Source organism: Sinohyriopsis cumingii, chromosome 16 (genome assembly GCF_028554795.1).
Source record: "Sinohyriopsis cumingii isolate HCF-2022 chromosome 16, ASM2855479v2, whole genome shotgun sequence".
NCBI lineage: Eukaryota > Metazoa > Mollusca > Bivalvia > Unionida > Unionidae > Sinohyriopsis > Sinohyriopsis cumingii.
This window is the reverse complement of record NC_142976.1, coordinates 99,607,032-99,629,017: the sequence shown is the minus strand read 5'-3', so window position 1 is coordinate 99,629,017 and position 21,986 is coordinate 99,607,032. Positions and strand designations below refer to the sequence as shown.

Genomic DNA, 21,986 nt, shown 5'->3' with positions numbered 1-21,986 from the left:
GGCACAAGTTATTTTGGTAATGCCTTACATGAGTTATGCTGGCAATGTTTTGCAAAGTTATGTTGGTAATATTTTGTACAGTTTATGTTGGTAATGTCTTGGACAAAATATGGTGGTGATACAAGTTATGCTGGTAATGTCTCATACAAGTTATGTTGGTAATGTCTTGCACAAGTTATGTTGGTAATGCATTGCACGAGTTATTTTAGCAATGTCTTGTTCAAGTTATGTTGGCAACATTTTACACAGGTTACGTTGGTAATGTCTTGTACGAGTTATGTAGGAGATGTCTTGTATGAGCTATGTCCATAATGATTTGTATAAGTAAAGTTGGTAATATCTCTTACATGTTGGTAATATCTTGCACATGATGGGTTATGGTGCCAGACAGCATTACCAGACAAAGGTAATCTGTGAAATATTGGAAATTTTGGTATGATTGTTGGAACTATTCCATGCCACTAACATACACTTCCCTCTATCAGCAAAAATTCAGTGCATCATACATAGAAGTATATACCTAGCTTACATTCGTATCAAATATAAGCTTGTTGTTGTTGTTCTAGGGTTTTTCAGCACAAGATAGGCTATACATGGCAGCCAGTATAACTGGTGGAGGAAGAACCCTGGAAAACCCAGGGAAGAACCACCGACCCACGAGAAGCTACTGGCAGGCTTTCCCATGTACCCATGCTAGCCGAGCCTTGGCTTCGAACACACACAGAGGTGAGATGGCAGTGATCTGGAATGGTGACCGCTTTAGACCACTTGGCCACTCGAGGCCCCAAATATAAGCTTGTAATTTTATCAGTTAAGAAGGGAGAGATCACTATACTAGCCCACCAATCCCATATCTCAAGAACTCAAACACCAGCCTAGTCGCAAAATCATGCAGTTTTTTTAACCTAAGTAGAGACTTTTGCGTAAATTGTTATTATTTCTCACATGAGCAATATGTTTCTAATATGTGAACACACTGATGAAAGCCTGTATACCATTTCCACATGTAATAACATGGAAAATGGTGAGAAAGCTTGATAAAAAAATAGCTTATTTTCTCTCTGTCTTTGGACACCACTTGTTTATAGATGCCATGTTTCTTTCTCCACAATCATATTTTCTTCCCTTGAAATGTAGAATTGTAAAATAATTTTATTTATCTACATTTTGAGACCAAAAATGCAGCCCTTCAGTGATAAAACAACTCAAACAGACAAATACCACTTTCAGTATAATTTTTCTTTTAATTTGACTTATCCTTGACAAGTTATACATATAATCCAAACTAATGAAAGCTAGGAGACTCAGGTTTCACTTTTCATTAGCTTGCTGACACCGATATAATCAATATTTGTTTTAGACTAAGTTACTCTTACTCACCTGTGGATAATAAAAAAAATCTACGGGCATGCTCTCTTGGGATATAGCACAACAGGAATGTGTATAATCCCAACTGACTAACACAGAATTGGGCACAGTGTGGACTGTTCCAGGTTAGGTGGTGGTGAAGAAAGACTCAAGATGGCATCAGCCATGTGGGATTTTAAGATGCATCGTGTACGGTGAATTTTGCAGTAGCATGGAGACTTTAAAGAAACATTCATGTCCTCACCTCGACAGCAACTTTTTAAAGACTAATAAAAATTGCATGCTCTACATATCTCCATTTAGTATATGATTATTTGTTTCTCTGTCAACTTTACGCTGCAATATTTTTCAACACTGAACAATTTTATACCACATGACACATGTGTCTAAAAATAGTATGGCATGTAAACAGAAAGCGGATAAAACATTTAAGAAGGTACATTTGGATACTGAAGGTTTCACTGCTTATACGAGACTGAGTTCTCATGGAAGATGAATACTTGTGCCTGTTTTCTCTGAGATGCAATACATTAGAGGATCTTTCCCTATACGATTTAGACCACTAATAGAAATGAATGTTAACATTTTAGAAAATAACAGTACATCAGATGAGCCTGGTATAGAACATTTGTACTTATTGACTGAAGCAATCGGTCATTTGTAACTTTTAATTCAAGATGAATGTTCATGAAGTTAGGTCTCAAGCAAAGCTACCTTAATCAACAGTCTTGCACCATCTACACAAAAAATATTAGCCTTCCAGAAAAAAATCAAAATATTGTAAGTGTACAGCCAGAATCTATGGAGATGTGTTGAAATCACTGAAAAAAGTATTGGAAAATCAAAAGAAAAGAAAAATTCCATGTTGATATTACAGCCAAAGGTCCAGTCTAGGTAATAAGTATGATATGCACTATTCCCCACTTTCAGACTGGTATTAATTAATTAGTTAATTAATTAATTGTTCAATTAATAAATAGTATTTGAGTCCTTGAGGCCTTCCCATTAGTACATAAAATAGTATACATCCTGACAGAATTTAAAAATAAAATAATTTCAAACTTCTACTAATAACTGTCATAAAGTTTCCATATTTCAGGCTAAGTTACCACAAGCTGGGAACACGTTATACTGTTTGTATAACTCATTGCAGCATATTACAGCAGATGATCATGGTCATTTAGATGGCCCTCTCAGTGGTCATTTGGATGGCTCTCTCATTGGTCATGGTCATTTAGATGACCCTCTCGTTGGTCATTTAGATGGCTCTCTCATTGGTCATGGTCATTTAGATGACCCTCTCAGTGGTCTTTTAGATGGCCCTCTCATTGGTCATGGTCATTTAGATGACCCTCTCATTGGTCATGGTCAGTTAGATGACCCTCTCAGTGGTCATGGTCATTTAGATGACCCTCTCATTGGTCATTTAGCTGGCCCTCTTATGGGTCATTTAGATGACTCTCTCATTGGTCATGGTCACTTAAATGACCCTCTCAGTGGTCACTTAGATGACCCTCTTGTTGGTCATGGACATTTAGATGACCCTCTCATTGGTCATTTAGATGGCCCTCTCATTGGTCATGGTCAATTAGATGACCCTCTCATTGGTCATTTAGATGGCCCTCTCATTGGTCATGGTCAATTAGATGATCCTCTCATTGGTCACTTAGATGGCCCTCTCGTTGGTCATGGTCATTTAGATGACCCTCTCAGTGGTCACTTAGATGGCCCTCTCGTTGGTCATGGTCATTTAGATGACCCTCTCATTGGTCACTTAGATGGTCCTCTCGTTGGTCATGGTCATTTAGATGACCCTATCAGTGGTCACTTAGATGGCTCTCTCATTGGTCATGGTCATTTAGATGACCCTCTCATTGGTCACTTAGATGGCCCTCTTGTTGGTCATGGTCATTTAGATGACCCTCTCATTGGTCACTTAGATGGCCCTCTCGTTGGTCATGGTCATTTAGATGACCCTATCAGTGGTCACTTAGATGGCTCTCTCATTGGTCATGGTCATTTAGATGACCCTCTCATTGGTCATTTAGATGACTCTCTCATTGGTCATGGTCATTTAGATGACCCTCTCATTGGTCACTTAGATGGCCCTCTCGTTGGTCATGGTCATTTAGATGACCCTCTCATTGGTCACTTAGATGGCCCTCTCGTTAGTCATGGTCTTATAGATGACCCTCTCATTGGTCACTTAGATAGCCCTCTCATTGGTCATGGTCATTTAGATGACCCTCTTAGTCATCACTTAGATGGCCCTCTCATTGGTCATGGTCATTTAGATGACCCTCTTAGTGGTCATTTAGATGGCTCTCTCATTGGTCATGGTCATTTAGATGACCCTCTCATTGGTCAATTAGATGACCATCTCATTGGTCATGGTCAATTAGATGATCCTCTCATTCATTTGGATGACCCTGTCATTAGTCATGGTCATTTGGATGGCCCACTCATTGGTCATGGTCATTTAGATGACCTAGTCATTGGTCATGGTAATTTGGATGGCCCTCTCATTGGTCATGTTCATACAGATGATCCTGGTATTGGTCAGGGTCATTTGGATGACCTAGTCATTGGTCATGGTAGTTTGGATGGCCCTCTCATTGGTCATGTTCATACAGATGATCCTGGTATTGGTCAGGGTCATTTGGATGACCTAGTCATTGGTCATGGTAATTTGGATGGCCCTCTCATTGGTCATGTTCATACAGATGATCCTGGTATTGGTCATGGTCATTTGGATGACCTAGTCATTGGTCATGGTAATTTGGAAGGCCCTCTCATTGGTCATGTTCATACAGATGATCCTGGTATTGGTCAGGGTCATTTGGATGACCTAGTCATTGGTCATGGTAATTTGGATGGCCTCTCATTGGTCATGTTCATACAGATGATCCTGGTATTGGTCAGGGTCATTTGGATGACCTAGTCATTGGTCATGGTAATTTGGATGGCCCTCTCATTGGTCATGTTCATACAGATGATCCTGGTATTGGTCAGGGTCATTTGGATGACCTAGTCATTGGTCATGGTAATTTGGATGGCCCTCTCATTGGTCATGTTCATACAGATGATCCTGGTATTGGTCAGGGTCATTTGGATGACCTAGTCATTGGTCATGGTAATTTGGATGGCCCTCTCATTGGTCATGTTCATACAGATGATCCTGGTATTGGTCAGGGTCATTTGGATGACCTAGTCATTGGTCATGGTAATTTGGATGGCCCTCTCATTGGTCATGTTCATACAGATGATCCTGGTATTGGTCAGGGTCATTTGGATGACCTAGTCATTGGTCATGGTAATTTGGATGGCCCTCTCATTGGTCATGTTCATACAGATGATCCTGGTATTGGTCAGGGTCATTTGGATGACCTAGTCATTGGTCATGGTAATTTGGATGGCCCTCTCATTGGTCATGTTCATACAGATGATCCTGGTATTGGTCAGGGTCATTTGGATGACCTAGTCATTGGTCATGGTAATTTGGATGGCCCTCTCATTGGTCATGTTCATACAGATGATCCTGGTATTGGTCAGGGTCATTTGGATGACCTAGTCATTGGTCATGGTAATTTGGATGGCCCTCTCATTGGTCATGTTCATACAGATGATCCTGGTATTGGTCAGGGTCATTTGGATGACCTAGTCATTGGTCATGGTAATTTGGATGGCCCTCTCATTGGTCATGTTCATACAGATGATCCTGGTATTGGTCAGGGTCATTTGGATGACCTAGTCATTGGTCATGGTAATTTGGATGGCCCTCTCATTGGTCATGTTCATACAGATGATCCTGGTATTGGTCAGGGTCATTTGGATGACCTAGTCATTGGTCATGGTAATTTGGATGGCCCTCTCATTGGTCATGTTCATACAGATGATCCTGGTATTGGTCAGGGTCATTTGGATGACCTAGTCATTGGTCATGGTAATTTGGATGGCCCTCTCATTGGTCATGTTCATACAGATGATCCTGGTATTGGTCAGGGTCATTTGGATGACCTAGTCATTGGTCATGGTAATTTGGATGGCCCTCTCATTGGTCATGTTCATACAGATGATCCTGGTATTGGTCAGGGTCATTTGGATGACCTAGTCATTGGTCATGGTAATTTGGATGGCCCTCTCATTGGTCATGTTCATACAGATGATCCTGGTATTGGTCAGGGTCATTTGGATGACCTAGTCATTGGTCATGGTAATTTGGATGGCCCTCTCATTGGTCATGTTCATACAGATGATCCTGGTATTGGTCAGGGTCATTTGGATGACCTAGTCATTGGTCATGGTAATTTGGATGGCCCTCTCATTGGTCATGTTCATACAGATGATCCTGGTATTGGTCAGGGTCATTTGGATGACCTAGTCATTGGTCATGGTAATTTGGATGGCCCTCTCATTGGTCATGTTCATACAGATGATCCTGGTATTGGTCAGGGTCATTTGGATGACCTAGTCATTGGTCATGGTAATTTGGATGGCCCTCTCATTGGTCATGTTCATACAGATGATCCTGGTATTGGTCAGGGTCATTTGGATGACCTAGTCATTGGTCATGGTCATTAAGATGGCCCTCTCATTGGTCATGTTCATACAGATGATCCTGGTATTGGTCAGGGTCATTTGGATGACCTAGTCATTGGTCATGGTCATTAAGATGGCCCTCTCATTGGTCATGTTCATACAGATGATCCTGGTATTGGTCAGGGTCATTTGGATGACCTAGTCATTGGTCATGGTAATTTGGATGGCCCTCTCATTGGTCATGTTCATACAGATGATCCTGGTATTGGTCAGGGTCATTTGGATGACCTAGTCATTGGTCATGGTAATTTGGATGGCCCTCTCATTGGTCATGTTCATACAGATGATCCTGGTATTGGTCAGGGTCATTTAGATGACCTAGTCATTGGTCATGGTAATTTGGATGGCCCTCTCATTGGTCATGTTCATACAGATGATCCTGGTATTGGTCAGGGTCATTTAGATGACCTAGTCATTGGTCATGGTAATTTGGATGGCCCTCTCATTGGTCATGTTCATACAGATGATTCTGGTATTGGTCAGGGTCATTTAGATGACCTAGTCATTGGTCATGGTAATTTGGATGGCCCTCTCATTGGTCATGTTCATACAGATGATCCTGGTATTGGTCAGGGTCATTTGGATGACCTAGTCATTGGTCATGGTAATTTGGATGGCCCTCTCATTGGTCATGTTCATACAGATGATCCTGGTATTGGTCAGGGTCATTTGGATGACCTAGTCATTGGTCATGGTAATTTGGATGGCCCTCTCATTGGTCATGTTCATACAGATGATCCTGGTATTGGTCAGGGTCATTTGGATGACCTAGTCATTGGTCATGGTAATTTGGATGGCCCTCTCATTGGTCAGTCATTTATATTTATGGTGTTACTTGACAATTAGTAATGTGGCAGAGTTCATATTTATGGTGCTTGATCTATTTTCGGAAATAAAGGAAAAATATACACAGAATTTGTATTTAAAATATTATTTATGTCACCTCTTATCGACTTTTCTGAATTTGGCAATGAAAAATCCAATCGTGTCTGAGTTTACATCAACCTGATGGTGATTCATTGCCATAATCGTGGGATCGAAGCGCTGTAATTTCTGCAACTCCTCTCTTTTCAGTGTACTTCCCAGCATTCCATGTCCACCAAGGTGGGGCACCTGCAAACACCAGCATCAGATTGTTGCAATTAGAACAGCCTCATTTAATTAATAAAATAATTAAGTGCTTTCAGATAAAAACAGATCCATACAAAGTACACTCAACATTCTGTAGGAGGAACTACCTATGTCAAAAATTTCTTAGAGCATATATAAAACTAATGAGAATTATAGCTTGTTTACTTTCATGAATACAATTTCGGCAGATAAGAACCATCCTTTTCAAGAATTAGACCATATTATCCACAACAAAATGAAAAAGGTTTACACCAAGTTTGAAAATATTTCAGCCACTGACTTTTGATTAATTATTTACATATTATTTATGTTAAGAGGCTGTAGGATTTCTTATTTTCATGGCAGTTAATCAGCCAATTACTTAAGCTGTAAAATCAAAAAGATATGGAATTGTATTAGGTTTATTTTTATGACAGTAAACCACAATGGAAATATTAGATATGTCATACCTGTTCCTCGAGTGATAATTCTGGAAAATTTTTCATGGTCCATGCCACCTGTCTCTCATTCTCATCCAAAGTAATAGTACATGTACTGTACACCAGCACACCTCCTGGCTTCAGCAACTGTACAGCCTGAATGACAAAGTTATATTGTAATTAATGTACACTTCTAAGTGTCAAACAAATCTTATGCCTTGACATCAGTGGCTACAACACTCCTGATCCTGAGCTGCCATATACTGAGTTCAGGTAGCCCAGTTGCTACCAGACTGCTGAGCCTGTTCTGCCATATACTGAATTCATGTAGCCCAGTAGTTACCAGACTGATGAGCCTGTTCTGCCGTATAGTGAATTCAGGTAGCCCAGTTGCTACCAGACTGCTGAGCCTGTTCTGCCATATACTGAATTCAAGTAGCCCAGTAGTTACCAGACTGATGAGCTTGTTCTGCCATATACTGAATTCAGGTAGCAAAGTGGCTACCAGACTGATGAGACCGTTCTGCTATATACTGAATTCAGGTAGCCCAGTGGCTATCAGACTGTTAGCCTTCGCTTCCAAAAATTGAATTCAGGTAGCCCAGTCACTACCTGAATGCTAAGCCTAGGCTTCCATATTTTGAATTAGGATTTTAAGAATAGTCTTCATCATGTTCATGTATAAATATTCTTCTTCTGTAAATTTTGTATGATGTTTTGACAAATATAATACAATATTTAAAATAGAAGCCCACTGGGCTACATGAATTTAACATAATGGTAGCCCTGATCCAGGACTCTGGTAGTCACTGAGCTCCTGGCACAAGATTTGAGACCCTGAGTCCACACCCAACCAGCAAACCGCAATAATATTTTTCTATCATCTATTTTTCTTTAAATACATGTCAAATTCATCACAACTAGAAGGTTAAGTAAGCTGTACTTTGCATATAAGTTGATATTACATTTATTGTTATATTTTCCAGCTTTTCCATCCCTTGTGATTATTTTCTTTATTAACACAAAACATTTTTGATGCTTGCATATAATCTGTAATCCATCTGTCTACCAGAACAAAATTTACAGCTCTTACCTTTTCAATAAACTTCCTCTGATATGTCGAGTATGATTTTAGTGTATTTAAGGTCATCCTGTTTCTACAGCATGGCCGCTGTCCAAATGCACTACAGGGTCCATCCAGCAAGACTCTGTCAAAACTGGCTTGTGGGTAAGGGGGAGGGCCACTCACATCTAGAATATATAATACAGCCTGGTGTTAAAGATTCATGTTGGTTTAATGTATCCACCTACTTCAAGAAACTGCAGTATATTAGATTCATTTTAACAATCATCCTCTTATAATACTTCACATATTGCCATCAAACTTGCACTGTGGGTGTATCTTGGGATGAACATGTACCATTAAACTTGCATTGTGCGTGTATCTTGGGATGAATATGTACCATCAAACTTGCATTGTGGGTGTATCTAAGAATGAATATTATGCCATCAAACTTACACTGTGGGTGTATCTATTGATGAATATATGCCATCAAACTGGTACTGTGGATGTATCTTGGGGTGAATATGTGATATTCAGCAAAAACCAAGTCACTACTAATTACTTTGTAGGATACATTAAAAACTGGTTACTAATCAAATCCATTACTTTTCTACCTCTTGCCATGTACTATGGTACAAATCTAAATATGGATAGGTACTCAGCACCAAAACTAAGTCAGTGAGATATACTTTACAGGACTGATTCAAAAATGCTTACATCTTGTGTCCATCCTGCCTATGTGAGATAAAAATCCATACTACAAGACCTGCTGACAGCCAACTTACACTGTGTATGCAACGTAGAATTAATGTGTGTCACACACCAAAAACTGGATTATTGTGGACTATTTTCCAAAGCTAATTACAGAATGGTTAAAAACCATGACAGTGTTCTGATTCCACTACCTTTTGCCACCAAACTTACAAACTGACAATGAAGGTGCATATTAGAATGAATGCATTTCATACATCAAAACGGGGTCATTTTGACCTCTTTTCCAGGTTTTTCATCATCAATTCAAATGGTTAATTTGGCCTTCAAACATGAAATCTCTCTATTATTTCTCATTAAATATGAAACTATCATAGTATTTTTCATCAGCTTTGCTAATCAGGTAATTAAGATACAGGCCAAAATATAATTCTTTGCTAATCAGGTAATTAAGATACAGGCCAAAATATAATTCTTTGCTAATTAGGTAATTAAGATACAGGTCAAAATATAATTCTTTGCTAATCAGGTAATTAAGATACAGGTCAAAATATAATTCTTTGCTAAACAGGTAATTAAGATACAGGCCAAAATATTATTCTTTGCTAATTAGGTAATTAAGATACAGGTCAAAATATAATTCTTTGCTAATCAGGTAATTAAGATACAGAATTCTAACTGAACCTCATTATGGACTATACTCAGAGACTGCTCCGTGGCCTAAGTGGTTAGAGCATCTGCCTCAGATGCTGGAGGTTGTGGGTTCGAATCCTGGCCAAATCATACCAAAGACATAAAAATGGTACTAGCAGCTGCCTCACTTGGTGCTCATCATAATGAGGTTAGTGTTAAGACTTGTCGGCTTGGTGTCAGGATAATGTGACTGGGTGGGGCATCATGCTACATGTCTGTCTGCAGCATAATGCTAGACATCACTTTAAACTGCCACAATGCATACATCATAGTGATATGACTGGAAAATTGTTAATGCTACATTCAAAATCCAAATCTCACTCTCACACACTTACTATATTCAGATTCTTTGAGACCAAATGAATTACCTCCCATTCTCTGTTTTATCTTGCTAGTGACCATGGCTTGAATGATTTTATATGTACTAAAGTTTTGCACACGTTTATTTAATACTAATTTTAAAATGGATATGAATTACAAACAATATAGACATAAGAAATTACAGGTGTCCTTGGACTTGTGTGATTCTGACTTGCTAATTTCACTTTAATCGGGTTTCAGATGATTCTTTTAAATTTTATTTTTGTTGTTATTGTTGTTGTTATAGGGTTTAACGCCATTTTTCAGCACAAGATAGGCTATACATGGCGGCCAGTATTAATGGTGGAGGAAGAACCGGGAAAACCCCGGAAAGAACCACCGACCCACAAGAAGCTACCGGCAAGCTTTCTCACATATCCACATTTGCCGAGCCCGAGACTCGAACCCACGCAGACACAGATGAGATGGCAGTGATCCATGATGGAGAGTGCTTTAGACCACTCGGCCACTCGGGGCCCCTTTATTTTTGTTTTTGTTTAGTCAAGACTAAAAAACAATGAAGTTATTGTCTAACAAAATCATTAAGATTCATAAACAGCTAAAATGGTACCAGACTGAAAACATGGAGGCTCATTTACAAATAATTGTTTTTTAAAACAAAACTTGTACCAGACTGAAAACATGGGGGCTCATTTACAAATAATTGTTTTTTAAAACAAAACTTGTACCAGACTGAAAACATGGGGGCTCATTTACAAATAAGTGTTATTTTAAACAAAACTTATACCAGACTGAAAACATGGGGGCTTATTTACAAATAATTTTTATTTAAACAAAACTTGTACCAGACTGAAAACGTGGGGGTTCATTTATCCATATATGTCATTTTATGCCTGGTTCAAAACATGATTTCTTTACTCCCAAACCCACTGATATTTAAGCAACAAGGCTTTTAGTAATCTCAATATATACCTGTCACATGTAATGTGTATAAATGGTAAACAGTCAGTTCAAATAAAACTGGGACAGTTTGTACGGCTAATTGTCTTAGACAATTAAAAGCCAAGGTGGTCAGGTATAAACAACCACAGATTAATTAACTGGCTGACAATAACTAGGGGGATGTGTTAAGTTATCTGAAGAATGGTCTGGGAAACCCATTAGGCTAATTCGCATGGGTAAATTTCACAAAGTGGAATAAACCACTTTGTTTTAAGTCACAGGTAAATCAAAGAGACGTGTGTTGAAGAACAAAAGTTATAACAAATCCCTTTCATGAATGAGAATGGTTACAACAGCTTTATTAAAGATTACTGGCAAGTTTGTGAGCAGCAGCATCGTTTCTTTGAAGTCAGATTTTACTCCATATTTAAAATGCAATGCACAATTATTCGAGTCGACTGAATAGTGTACAAGTGTGATTCATTTATGAAGGCAAAATGTCAAAACTCGGCTGTGATTCAGGAATGGATGAGCCAGCTGCAAAGCAAGCCCAGCTAAATTAAATTTCAGAACTACTTTTGAAGTTTTACTTTTTGAAGCGTAACAGCAAAGGGAGCATTTATCCATTGCACATACATCAAACACATCATCAACATTAGCCATTCAAGAGTGTATGACACTCCGTACGTAACACTGGGACAAACCAGACCATTCAAATCAGTTTTCGTTATTATTCATTATCTTAATCGTGTTAAAATGCCAATGCTTTTTAGGATGATTTCAGCCATAAAAAAGACAATCATAAGCACATACTCATGTTTACACTGTTGATTTGTTTTGATAAAGACATCGCGTTAACACTAGTACAGCAGTGTTTTGATAAAGACATTGTGTTAACACTAGTACTATACAGCAGTGTTTTGATAAAGACATTGTGTTAACACTAGTACTGTACAGCAGTGTTTTGATAAAGACATTGTGTTAACAATAGTACTGTACAGCAGTGTTTTGATAAAGACATCGCGTTAACACTAATACTGTACTGTTTTGATAAAGACACTGCGTTAACACTAGTACTGTACAGCAGTGTTTTGATAAAGACACTGCATTAACACTAATACTGTACATCAGTGTTTTGATAAAGATGCTGTGTTAACACTAGTACTGTACAGCAGTGTTTTGATAAAGACATTGCGTTAACACTAATACTGTACAGCAGTGTTTTGATAAAGACATCGCGTTAACACTAATACTGTACAGCAGTGTTTTGATAAAAACATTGCATTAACACTAATACTGTACAGCAGTGTTTTGATAAAGACATTGCATTAACACTAATACTGTACAGCAGTGTTTTGATAAAGACAATGCATTAACACTAATACTGTACATCAGTGTTTTGATAAAGATGCTGTGTTAACACTAGTACTGTACAGCAGTGTTTTGATAAAGACATTGCATTAACACTAATACTGTACAGCAGTGTTTTGATAAAGACATCGCGTTAACACTAATACTGTACAGCAGTGTTTTGATAAAGACATTGCGTTAACACTAGTACTGTACAGCAGTGTTTTGATAAAAACATCACGTTAACACTAGTACTGTACAGCAGTGTTTTGATAAAGACATTGCGTTAACACTAATACTGTATAGCTGTGTTTTGATAAAGACATTGCATTAACACTAGTACTGTACATCAGTGTTTTGATAAAAACATCGCGTTAACACTAGTACTATACAGCAGTATTTTGATAAAGACATCGCATTAACACTAGTACTGTACAGCAGTGTTTTGATAAAAACATTCCGTTAACACTAATACTGTACAGCAGTGTTTTGACAAAGACATTGCATTAACACTAGTACTGTACAGCAGTGTTTTGATAAAAACATTGCATTAACACTAATACTGTACAGCAGTGTTTTGTTAAAGACATCGCATTAACACTAGTAAGGTACAGCAGTGTTTTGATAACAACATCGCGTTAACACTAGTACTGTACAGCAGTGTTTTGATAAATACATTGCGTTAACACTAATACTGTACAGCAGTGTTTTGATAAAAGACATCGCATTAACACTAGTACTGTACAGCAGTGTTTTGATAAAGACATCGCGTTAACACTAGTACTGTACAGCAGTGTTTTGATAAATACATCGCGTTAACACTAGTACTGTACAGCAGTGTTAACTATTACTGTACTGCCTGTATGGCTCCCATTAAACTTTAAAAACATATGTCCCTCCTCCCACCAATATGGTCAGACCCAAATTTGGCAACAATAAATAAGTTCTGATCAGGATTCATTCATGGAATATAGCAGTAAAGTTTAAACAACAGTATTATTTAGTGAGTACAGAGATGAACACAAATGCCACATGCATTACCTTTAAAGCCACAAAAGAACTACTGAGACTAGCAAATACTACATATAATAAGGCCTATAACTGAGACTAGCAAATACTACATATAATAAGGCCTATAACTGAGACTAGCAAATACTACATATAATAAGGCCTATAACTGAGACTAGCAAATACTACATATAATAAGGCCTATACTACTGAGACTAGCAAATACTACATATAATAAGGCCTATAACTGAGACTAGCAAATACTACATATAATAAGGCCTACATTGTGCCATCCAATGCACTTTAAAGAAAGAAACTTTATGAAACACATAATTATCTAATGCCAATGTGATTATGATTAAGTGAGTGTTCAGGTTCATTGTAATGATATTTGACAATGCTAAGTCGACAAACTATTTTTTCTTTGTTAAGTATAGTAAATGCTTCAAAGAAAATAGACAAGTTATTTTCTTTTATTCAGAATAAAATTTCCAGTCATTTTTTATTGGCTAATATGAAAAGATAGCTTACTCTCAACTGGAAGACATCATTGGGAGGGGGCCACATGTACTAACCTCCCCTCCTCCTTAATACCTCAAATCACACTTATGAACTTTAAAAACCACCCAACACAGTTTGGGAAAATGGCTGGTATGCTATCTGCAAATGACAATTGTTTCTAATTCTCACACATACTTGTCTATATATGAGTTTTTCCTAATTCAATACAGCTGGTGGCAGTAACATATCAATAACTGGAAGTGCCAATTACATGCCACAAATGTAGTAAATCTTGTGACATAATGGAGTCAGCAATCATTGCAAACTAAGTCCTCAGTAATCATTGCAAACTAAGTCCTTAATAATCATCACAAACTAAGTCCTCTGTAATCATCACAAAGTAGGTCCTCTGTAATCATTGCAAACTAAGTCCACAATAATCATCCCAAACTGAGTCTTTAATCATCACAAACTAAGTCCTCAGTAATCATCACAAACTAAGTCCTCTGTAATCATTGCAAACTAAGTCCTCTGTAATCACTGCAAACTAAGTCCTTAATAATAATCACAAACTAAGTCATCAATAATCATCACAAACTAAGTCCTCTGTAATCATTGCAAACTAAGTGCTCAATAATCATCACAAACTAAGTCCTCTGTAATCATCACAAACTAAGTCCTCTGTAATCATTACAAACTAAGTCCTCAATAATCATCACAAAGTCCTCTGTAATCATTGCAAACTAAGTCCTCAATAATCATTGCAAACTAAGTCCTCAATAATCATTGCAAACTAAGTCCTCAATAATCATTGCAAACTAAGTCCTCAATAATCATCACAAAGCCCTCTGTAATCATCACAAACTAAGTCCTCTGTAATCATTGCAAACTAAGTCCTCAATAATCATCACAAACTAAGTCCTCTGTAATCATTGCAAACTAAGTTCTCAATAATCATCACAAACTAAGTCCTCTGTAATCATTGCAAACTAAGTCCTCAATAATCATCACAAACTAAGTCCTCAATGGCAAAAATGGGATCAGCTGAATTAATTGCAAATCAACTCAAGGTTCAGTGTCATTAAAATAAATGGATTTTATAAAAAAATATTTAACTGGAATAAATAGATTCTTATTTGTAGTATGTATTTGGCATTTCACTGTACCGATGTTGTGTCACAACAAACCATTCAGAAATATTCTTCAGTTTTCATATTATTTTCAGTAAAGTGGTGCCATGTTAGATATGCTTTTATATTACTCATAGATTTGCAAACAAGCTGGGCTAAACAAATTATGAACATACTTTTGTATTATTCTTACATTTGCTATAAGGCAGTGCCATGGTAGACATGCTTTCATATTATTCATACATTTGCCATAAGGCAATGCCATGGTAGACATGCTTTCATATTATTCATACATTTGCCATAAGGCAGTGCCATGGTAGACAGGCTTAAATATTTTTGTTACATTTGCCATAAGGCAGTGCCATGGTAGACATGTTTTCATATTTTTCTTACATTTGCTATAACGCAGTGCCATGGTATACATGCTTTCATATTATTCATACATTTGCCATAAGGCAGTGCCATGGTAGACATGCTTAAATATTTTTGTTATATTTGCCATAAGGCAGTGCCATGGTAGACATGTTTTCATATTATTCATACATTTGCTATAAGGCAATGCCATGGTAGACATGCTTTCATATTCTTCATACATTTGCTACAAGGCAGTGCCATGGTAGACATGTTTTCATATTTTTCTTACATTTGCTATAACGCAGTGCCATGGTATACATGCTTTCATATTATTCATACATTTGCCATAAGGCAGTGCCATGGTAGACATGCTTAAATATTTTTGTTATATTTGCCATAAGGCAGTGCCATGGTAGACATGTTTTCATATTATTCATACATTTGCTATAAGGCAATGCCATGGTAGACATGCTTTCATATTATTCATACATTTGCTACAAGGCAGTGCCATGGTAGATATGCTTTATTATTCATACATTTGCTATAAGGCAGTGCCATGGTAGATATGCTTTCATATTTTTCTTACATTTGCCATAAGGCAGTGCCATGGTAGACATGCTTAAATATTTTTGTTACATTTGCCATAAGGCAGTGCCATGGTAGACATGTTTTCATATTATTCATACATTTGCTATAAGGCAATGCCATGGTAGACATGCTTTCATATTATTCATACATTTGCTACAAGGCAGTGCCATGGTAGATTTGCTTTCTTATTATTCATACATTTGCTATAAGGCAGTGCCATGGTAGATATGCTTTCATATTTTTCTTACATTTGCCATAAGGCAGTGCCATGGTAGACATGCTTAAATATTTTTGTTACATTTGCCATAAGGCAGTGCCATGGTAGACATGTTTTCATATTTTTCTTACATTTGCTATAAGGCAGTGCCATGGTAGATATGCTTTCATATTATTCATACATTTGCCATAAGGCAGTGCCATGGTAGACATGCTTTCATATTATTCATACATTTGCCATAAGGCAGTGCCATGGTAGACATGCTTTCATATTATTCACACATTTTCTACAAGGCAATGCCATGGTAGATATGCTTTCATATTATTCATACATTTGCTATAAGGCAGTGCCATGGTAGATATGCTTTCATATTATTCATACATTTGCCATAAGGCAGTGCCATGGTAGATATGCTTTCATATTATTCATACATTTGCCATAAGGCAGTGCCATGGTAGATATGCTTTCATATTATTCATACATTTGCCATAAGGCAGTGCCATGGTAGATATGCTTTCATATTATTCATACATTTGCCATAAGGCAGTGCCATGGTAGATATGCTTTCATATTATTCATACATTTGCCATAAGGCAGTGCCATGGTAGACATGTTTTCATATTATTCACACATTTGCTACAAGGCAGTGCCATGGTAGATATGCTTTCATATTATTCATACATTTGCCATAAGGCAATGCCATGGTAGATATGCTTTCATATTATTCATACATTTGCTATAAGGCAGTGCCATGGTAGATATGCTTTCATATTATTCATACATTTGCCATAAGGCAGTGCCATGGTAGACATGCTTTCATATTATTCATACATTTGCATTAAGGCAGTGCTATGGTAGACATGCTTTCATATTATTCATGCATTTGACATAAGGCAGTGCTATGGTAGACATGCTTTCATATTATTCATACATTTGCTATAAGACAGTGCCATGGTAGACATGCTTTCATATTATTCATATATTTGCTATAAGGTAGTGCCATGGTAGACATGCTTTCATATTATTCATACATTTGCTGTAAGGCAGTGCCATGGTAGACATGCTTTCATATTATTCCTATATTTGCTATAAGGTAGTGCCATGGTAGACATGCTTTCATATTATTCATATATTTGCTATAAGGTAGTGCCATGGTAGACATGCTTTCATATTATTCATACATTTGCTATAAGGTAGTGCCATGGTAGATATGCTTTCATATTATTCATACATTTGCCATAAGGCAGTGCTATGGTAGACATGCTTTCATATTATTCATACATTTGCCATACGGCAGTGCCATGGTAGACATGTTTTCATATTTTTCTTACATTTGCCATAAGGTAGTGCCATGGTAGACGTGCTCTCATATTTTTCATACATCTGTAATAAAGCCGTACCAAACACATGGTAGATACACTAGATTTTCAAGGTATGAACTAAAATATTTTCATAAGCATAAACATTTTTCATACTTATGAAGTAAATACCAAATAATAAAGCATAACAATTTTCTAATCATATCATGATTCTGGAACCTACTCATAATTACATCAATACCTACCTTGCTATTTACATGGGTGTAGGAATACATGCATGGATAATACATACACACACAACCACACAATTAGACAAATAAGGAATGGACAGATAGCCTACCTGCTGCTTCATCGACAGCTTGTGTGGAGTCGAATGCATAGGTCTCAATACAGGTGATACCCCAGGTTGCCGCATTCTTTGCAACTTTCTCCACCTTCTGGGGTGTCTTATCTAAAGCAACTACCCTGCCCTAAAAACACAGGTATGGTGAAATTAATCTCTTTGAAAAAAGAAAGAATGATCCACCTACTGATTATCATATCAATGATCTGTTTGAAAAAAATACCCAGTAAGTGACATTGGAATGAAAAGTAAATTACGGAAACATTTTGAATTGGATAGCAAATGTTTAAGAAATTAAAATTTGAAAGAGTTTATGTTTAGATAGTAAATTCTGCCTAAATGATCCAGCACTCATTTGGACAAGGTGTCATCCAGAAATCAAAGGACTAACAACACAAATGTGATTACATGATGATTCACAACTACAGTGTGACCCCACTATAACATGGTAGTTGGGAGCCATAGAACCTGACCGTGTTATAGACCGAGCCGTGTTATAAGCAACCAGGTCAGTTAGCTGAAGAAAATGATGCATGTACCCCAAAAATATTTGAAAGGGGTGTGTAGTTAATAAATGCAGTTGGTAAAATACATGCTTTATCGGCAAAGTTACCATCTTAAATTGATGCATATCAAATGAAAAATACACCTGTAGTGAAAACAGAGAAGACATATATAATAGTGTACTTTATTTAGAGAATCATGAATTGGTACATATACGTGAATACTGTTTATATATAACTGTCTAATGTATAGCATGAATAGAGTATCAACACTGTGTGCTCACCCATGAACCTCATCATATACACTGAATCCACAATACAAGAGATTCCATCAAAAATATGCACACACACACAGATTTAAAATACTCAATAATTTTGTCACAGGTCATATTGGTCTGAATTCAGTGGAAAAACATAGCACAATCATGTAACAAATGACAAAGCACACTTACTTTCATTACATCCCAAGTTTGTAAAAGTTAGTTGCATTTTAAACCATCGTTGGTAGTGTTCGTAAGCATAAACCTTTCCCTACGAAAAGGAAACTTTCACAGCACAGTTAACGTGTTCCAGTCATGTTGGAAAATGCAAAAATCCTTCAGATTCCATCACTTTTATTTAAGTTTGGTACTAACTTCCTGTGAAGAAAAGTTCTTGTTTTTATTGAAAGATTGTAGTCGGCTTTCTTTGATGAAGGGTGCATGCGTTATTGAAATCACCGCTAAAGGGCAGCTTTGGAGAACCAAACAAATGCCCATTTCTTATTGAGGTGGCAACATCAAATAATTGTATTGGATGATTGAGACCGATTTTTTTTCCATTTGCTGAGTACGTTTTTATAACAATCGGTGCTTCAAAGTATTCTGTTTCCTTTGAAATTTTAGCAAACATTTTTATCTGGGTAAATTTTTGAAAAGGATGTAAGTGTTTTTTTTAAAAGATTTTTTTTACACTTGTGGTAGCTGTTTTCCACACATGTGTCTGAAAATTAACAAATGGTCAACAGATGATAGATGTAGTTGTTCTGGTCTGATGACAGGCATTATTACAGAAAATGTGAGTGTTCTGAAGGATTTAATTCTGAGTGAAAAGAAGAGGAATTTTACTTACCATCCACATACAAATGTCAATCTTTGCAAATATATTTATTACTAGCGAGTGGCCGAAAAAATGATCAAAGATAGATTGTGAGATTATATCTGGTCTGGTTGATCTCCGTTACCAGAAATGTCAACAACAAAAAAGTGGATATTTAACAACATATAGTACTCATGCTTGATGTCAAGATAAGCGGATCATGATATAACAGTGCACTGTTTAGATGGTTTGTCAATATGGACAAAGAATTTGTTTATGTAATAGATAAATTTCAGTGCATTTTATATCCAGTTGTGGCTACCTTTCATGGGGCCTCTGAATTTCTGCACTCCAAACCAATGGTTGTATATAAAAGTTCAAACAGCCAACAAGGTCGCCAATAAAAAAAATCGCCACAATGGAATATTGTGCCACCAATAAGGAAAAACAATCCAAGTTTGTGACATTGGCGAAGACCTATGCGATCACAGAACAAACTTTCCATGCGTTATTTTTCGTACTTTTTAGAAGAAAAAGCTACTTTTTCATGTACGAGAAAAATACATATAAACTTTCAGGAGCCACGTATTATTCGTATGTGATCTCTTCCCTAAAATGATAATAAACTTTTTACAGTTTTTTTCATACAAGAAAAATACATGTATATGAAATTTCAGGAGCCACATCACGACCATGTTATATCCGATTTTGTGTTATGACAGAGCGCACTATAGTGGGGTCACACTGTAGCTTGCAACTGAAATCCATTTGAATCTCTTTCCGGTAAAAGTTGACTGATGTATGTCACCCACAAACAATGGGGTAATTTGTTTGGTCTATATTTCACGGACTACTAAACTCAGTGTCAAATCTAAATCAATACTATCTGGTCCACCAATGGATTGGGACATGTGATATATGACATGTAAAAACATTGGAAAACTTCAAATCCAAACTTAACCAAGATAACCAAAATCTTAAACATTGTGGATACTAAAGCAGGCAAGAGAATAATGGAAGAAATCTGTTTCCAGAAATAACTGCTTTAGAACCACATAGGTTGCTTCCAACTGTATAAATAAATTACCTCCCCTAAGTAGGTAGTTTGCTAAACAATCATAGATATAAAAAAAATCACAATTTGTTTCTTCTCCTTTTGATCTGATAAAAATTGTGAAATAAAAACTACAAAGTTTTGTTTATTTATACAGATACACAATTTTATATCATTTGATTGAAAACTATTTCTTGAAATTATTTTAATCAGAAAAATGCAGTTTTATCAATATACTGTATAGTACGTTGGGGAGGCAATCCCTTCTGGAAAGGGAGATAACACCAGATATCCAGATACCAATATAAATGGGTGCAGATTAAACAATGTCACACTGAATTAAAATGGAACAAGTATGGTCTCTGTTTTATTTGGAATGTTAACATTTAATGATTTACTGAACTTCAGAGTTTTTTCTTAAATTTTGATACATTATAAACATGTAATGCCAAATGGCAACAAAAACACTTGGTTATTGATATAGTACAGGCATGTATTGCCAAATGGCAACAAAACACTACAGCTTGGTTATTGCCAAAACATATATGAATAATTGTTTTTCTTTTAAAAAGGAAGAAACTCGTATTACTATTTTCATTAGCAACTGTTTGTTTACATTAGTTACAGTGTTGTTTTCTTTAATTTGCATACCTAGTGTTGTTTTCTTTAATTCACATACTTACAGTGTTGTTTTCTTTAATTCATATATGTACAGTGTTGTTTTCATTAATTCACATACTTACAGTGTTATTTTTTTTAATTCACATACTTAGTGTTGTTTTCTTTAATTCACATACTTACACTGTTGTTTTTTTTAATTCACATACTTAGTGTTGTTTTCTTGAATTCACAACATACTTACAGTGTTGTTTTCTTTAATTCACATACTTAGTGTTGTTTTCTTTAATTCACATACTTACAGTGTTGTTTTCTTTAATTCACATACTTACAGTGTTGTTTTCTTTAATTCACATATTTACAGTGTTGTTTTCTTTAATTCACATACTTAGTGTTGTTTTCTTTAATTCACATACTTACAGTGTTGTTTCCTTTAATTCACATACTTACAGTGTTGTTCATTAAAGTAGCAATGTGAACTGTTTTGCCACCTGGAAAGAATAGATACCTGTATTTTGGTGAAACTTAAACCACATTTTATGAAGTATTTGCAATCAACAAATTATGTGACTGTACCTAAATAATTCTTTTTAGAAAACATAGATTTATCAATTGTACCTCAACTTTATCTTCAGAAAATGCATTTCTGTATATAAGTTCAAACAATTTTTCCAAAA

At 36.4% G+C, this 21,986-nt stretch overlaps 1 protein-coding gene across 1 annotated transcript in view; it reads right to left on the bottom strand.

Moving 5' to 3' along the window:
• Positions 1-6,882: 6,882 nt before the first annotated feature.
• The window catches only part of LOC149781057 (tRNA (cytosine(72)-C(5))-methyltransferase NSUN6-like), a 40,340-nt gene continuing 25,236 nt past the window's right edge, over positions 6,883-21,986 (bottom strand). The window contains exons 7-11 of the mRNA XM_089938193.1: positions 21,760-21,800; positions 18,055-18,184; positions 8,611-8,768; positions 7,548-7,673; positions 6,883-7,080 (exon numbers count right to left, since the gene is read on the bottom strand). Coding sequence (XP_089794319.1) covers positions 6,907-7,080; positions 7,548-7,673; positions 8,611-8,768; positions 18,055-18,184; positions 21,760-21,800 — 629 coding nt within the window. The 3' untranslated portion in view covers positions 6,883-6,906. The remainder of the gene's footprint in view (positions 7,081-7,547; positions 7,674-8,610; positions 8,769-18,054; positions 18,185-21,759; positions 21,801-21,986) is intronic.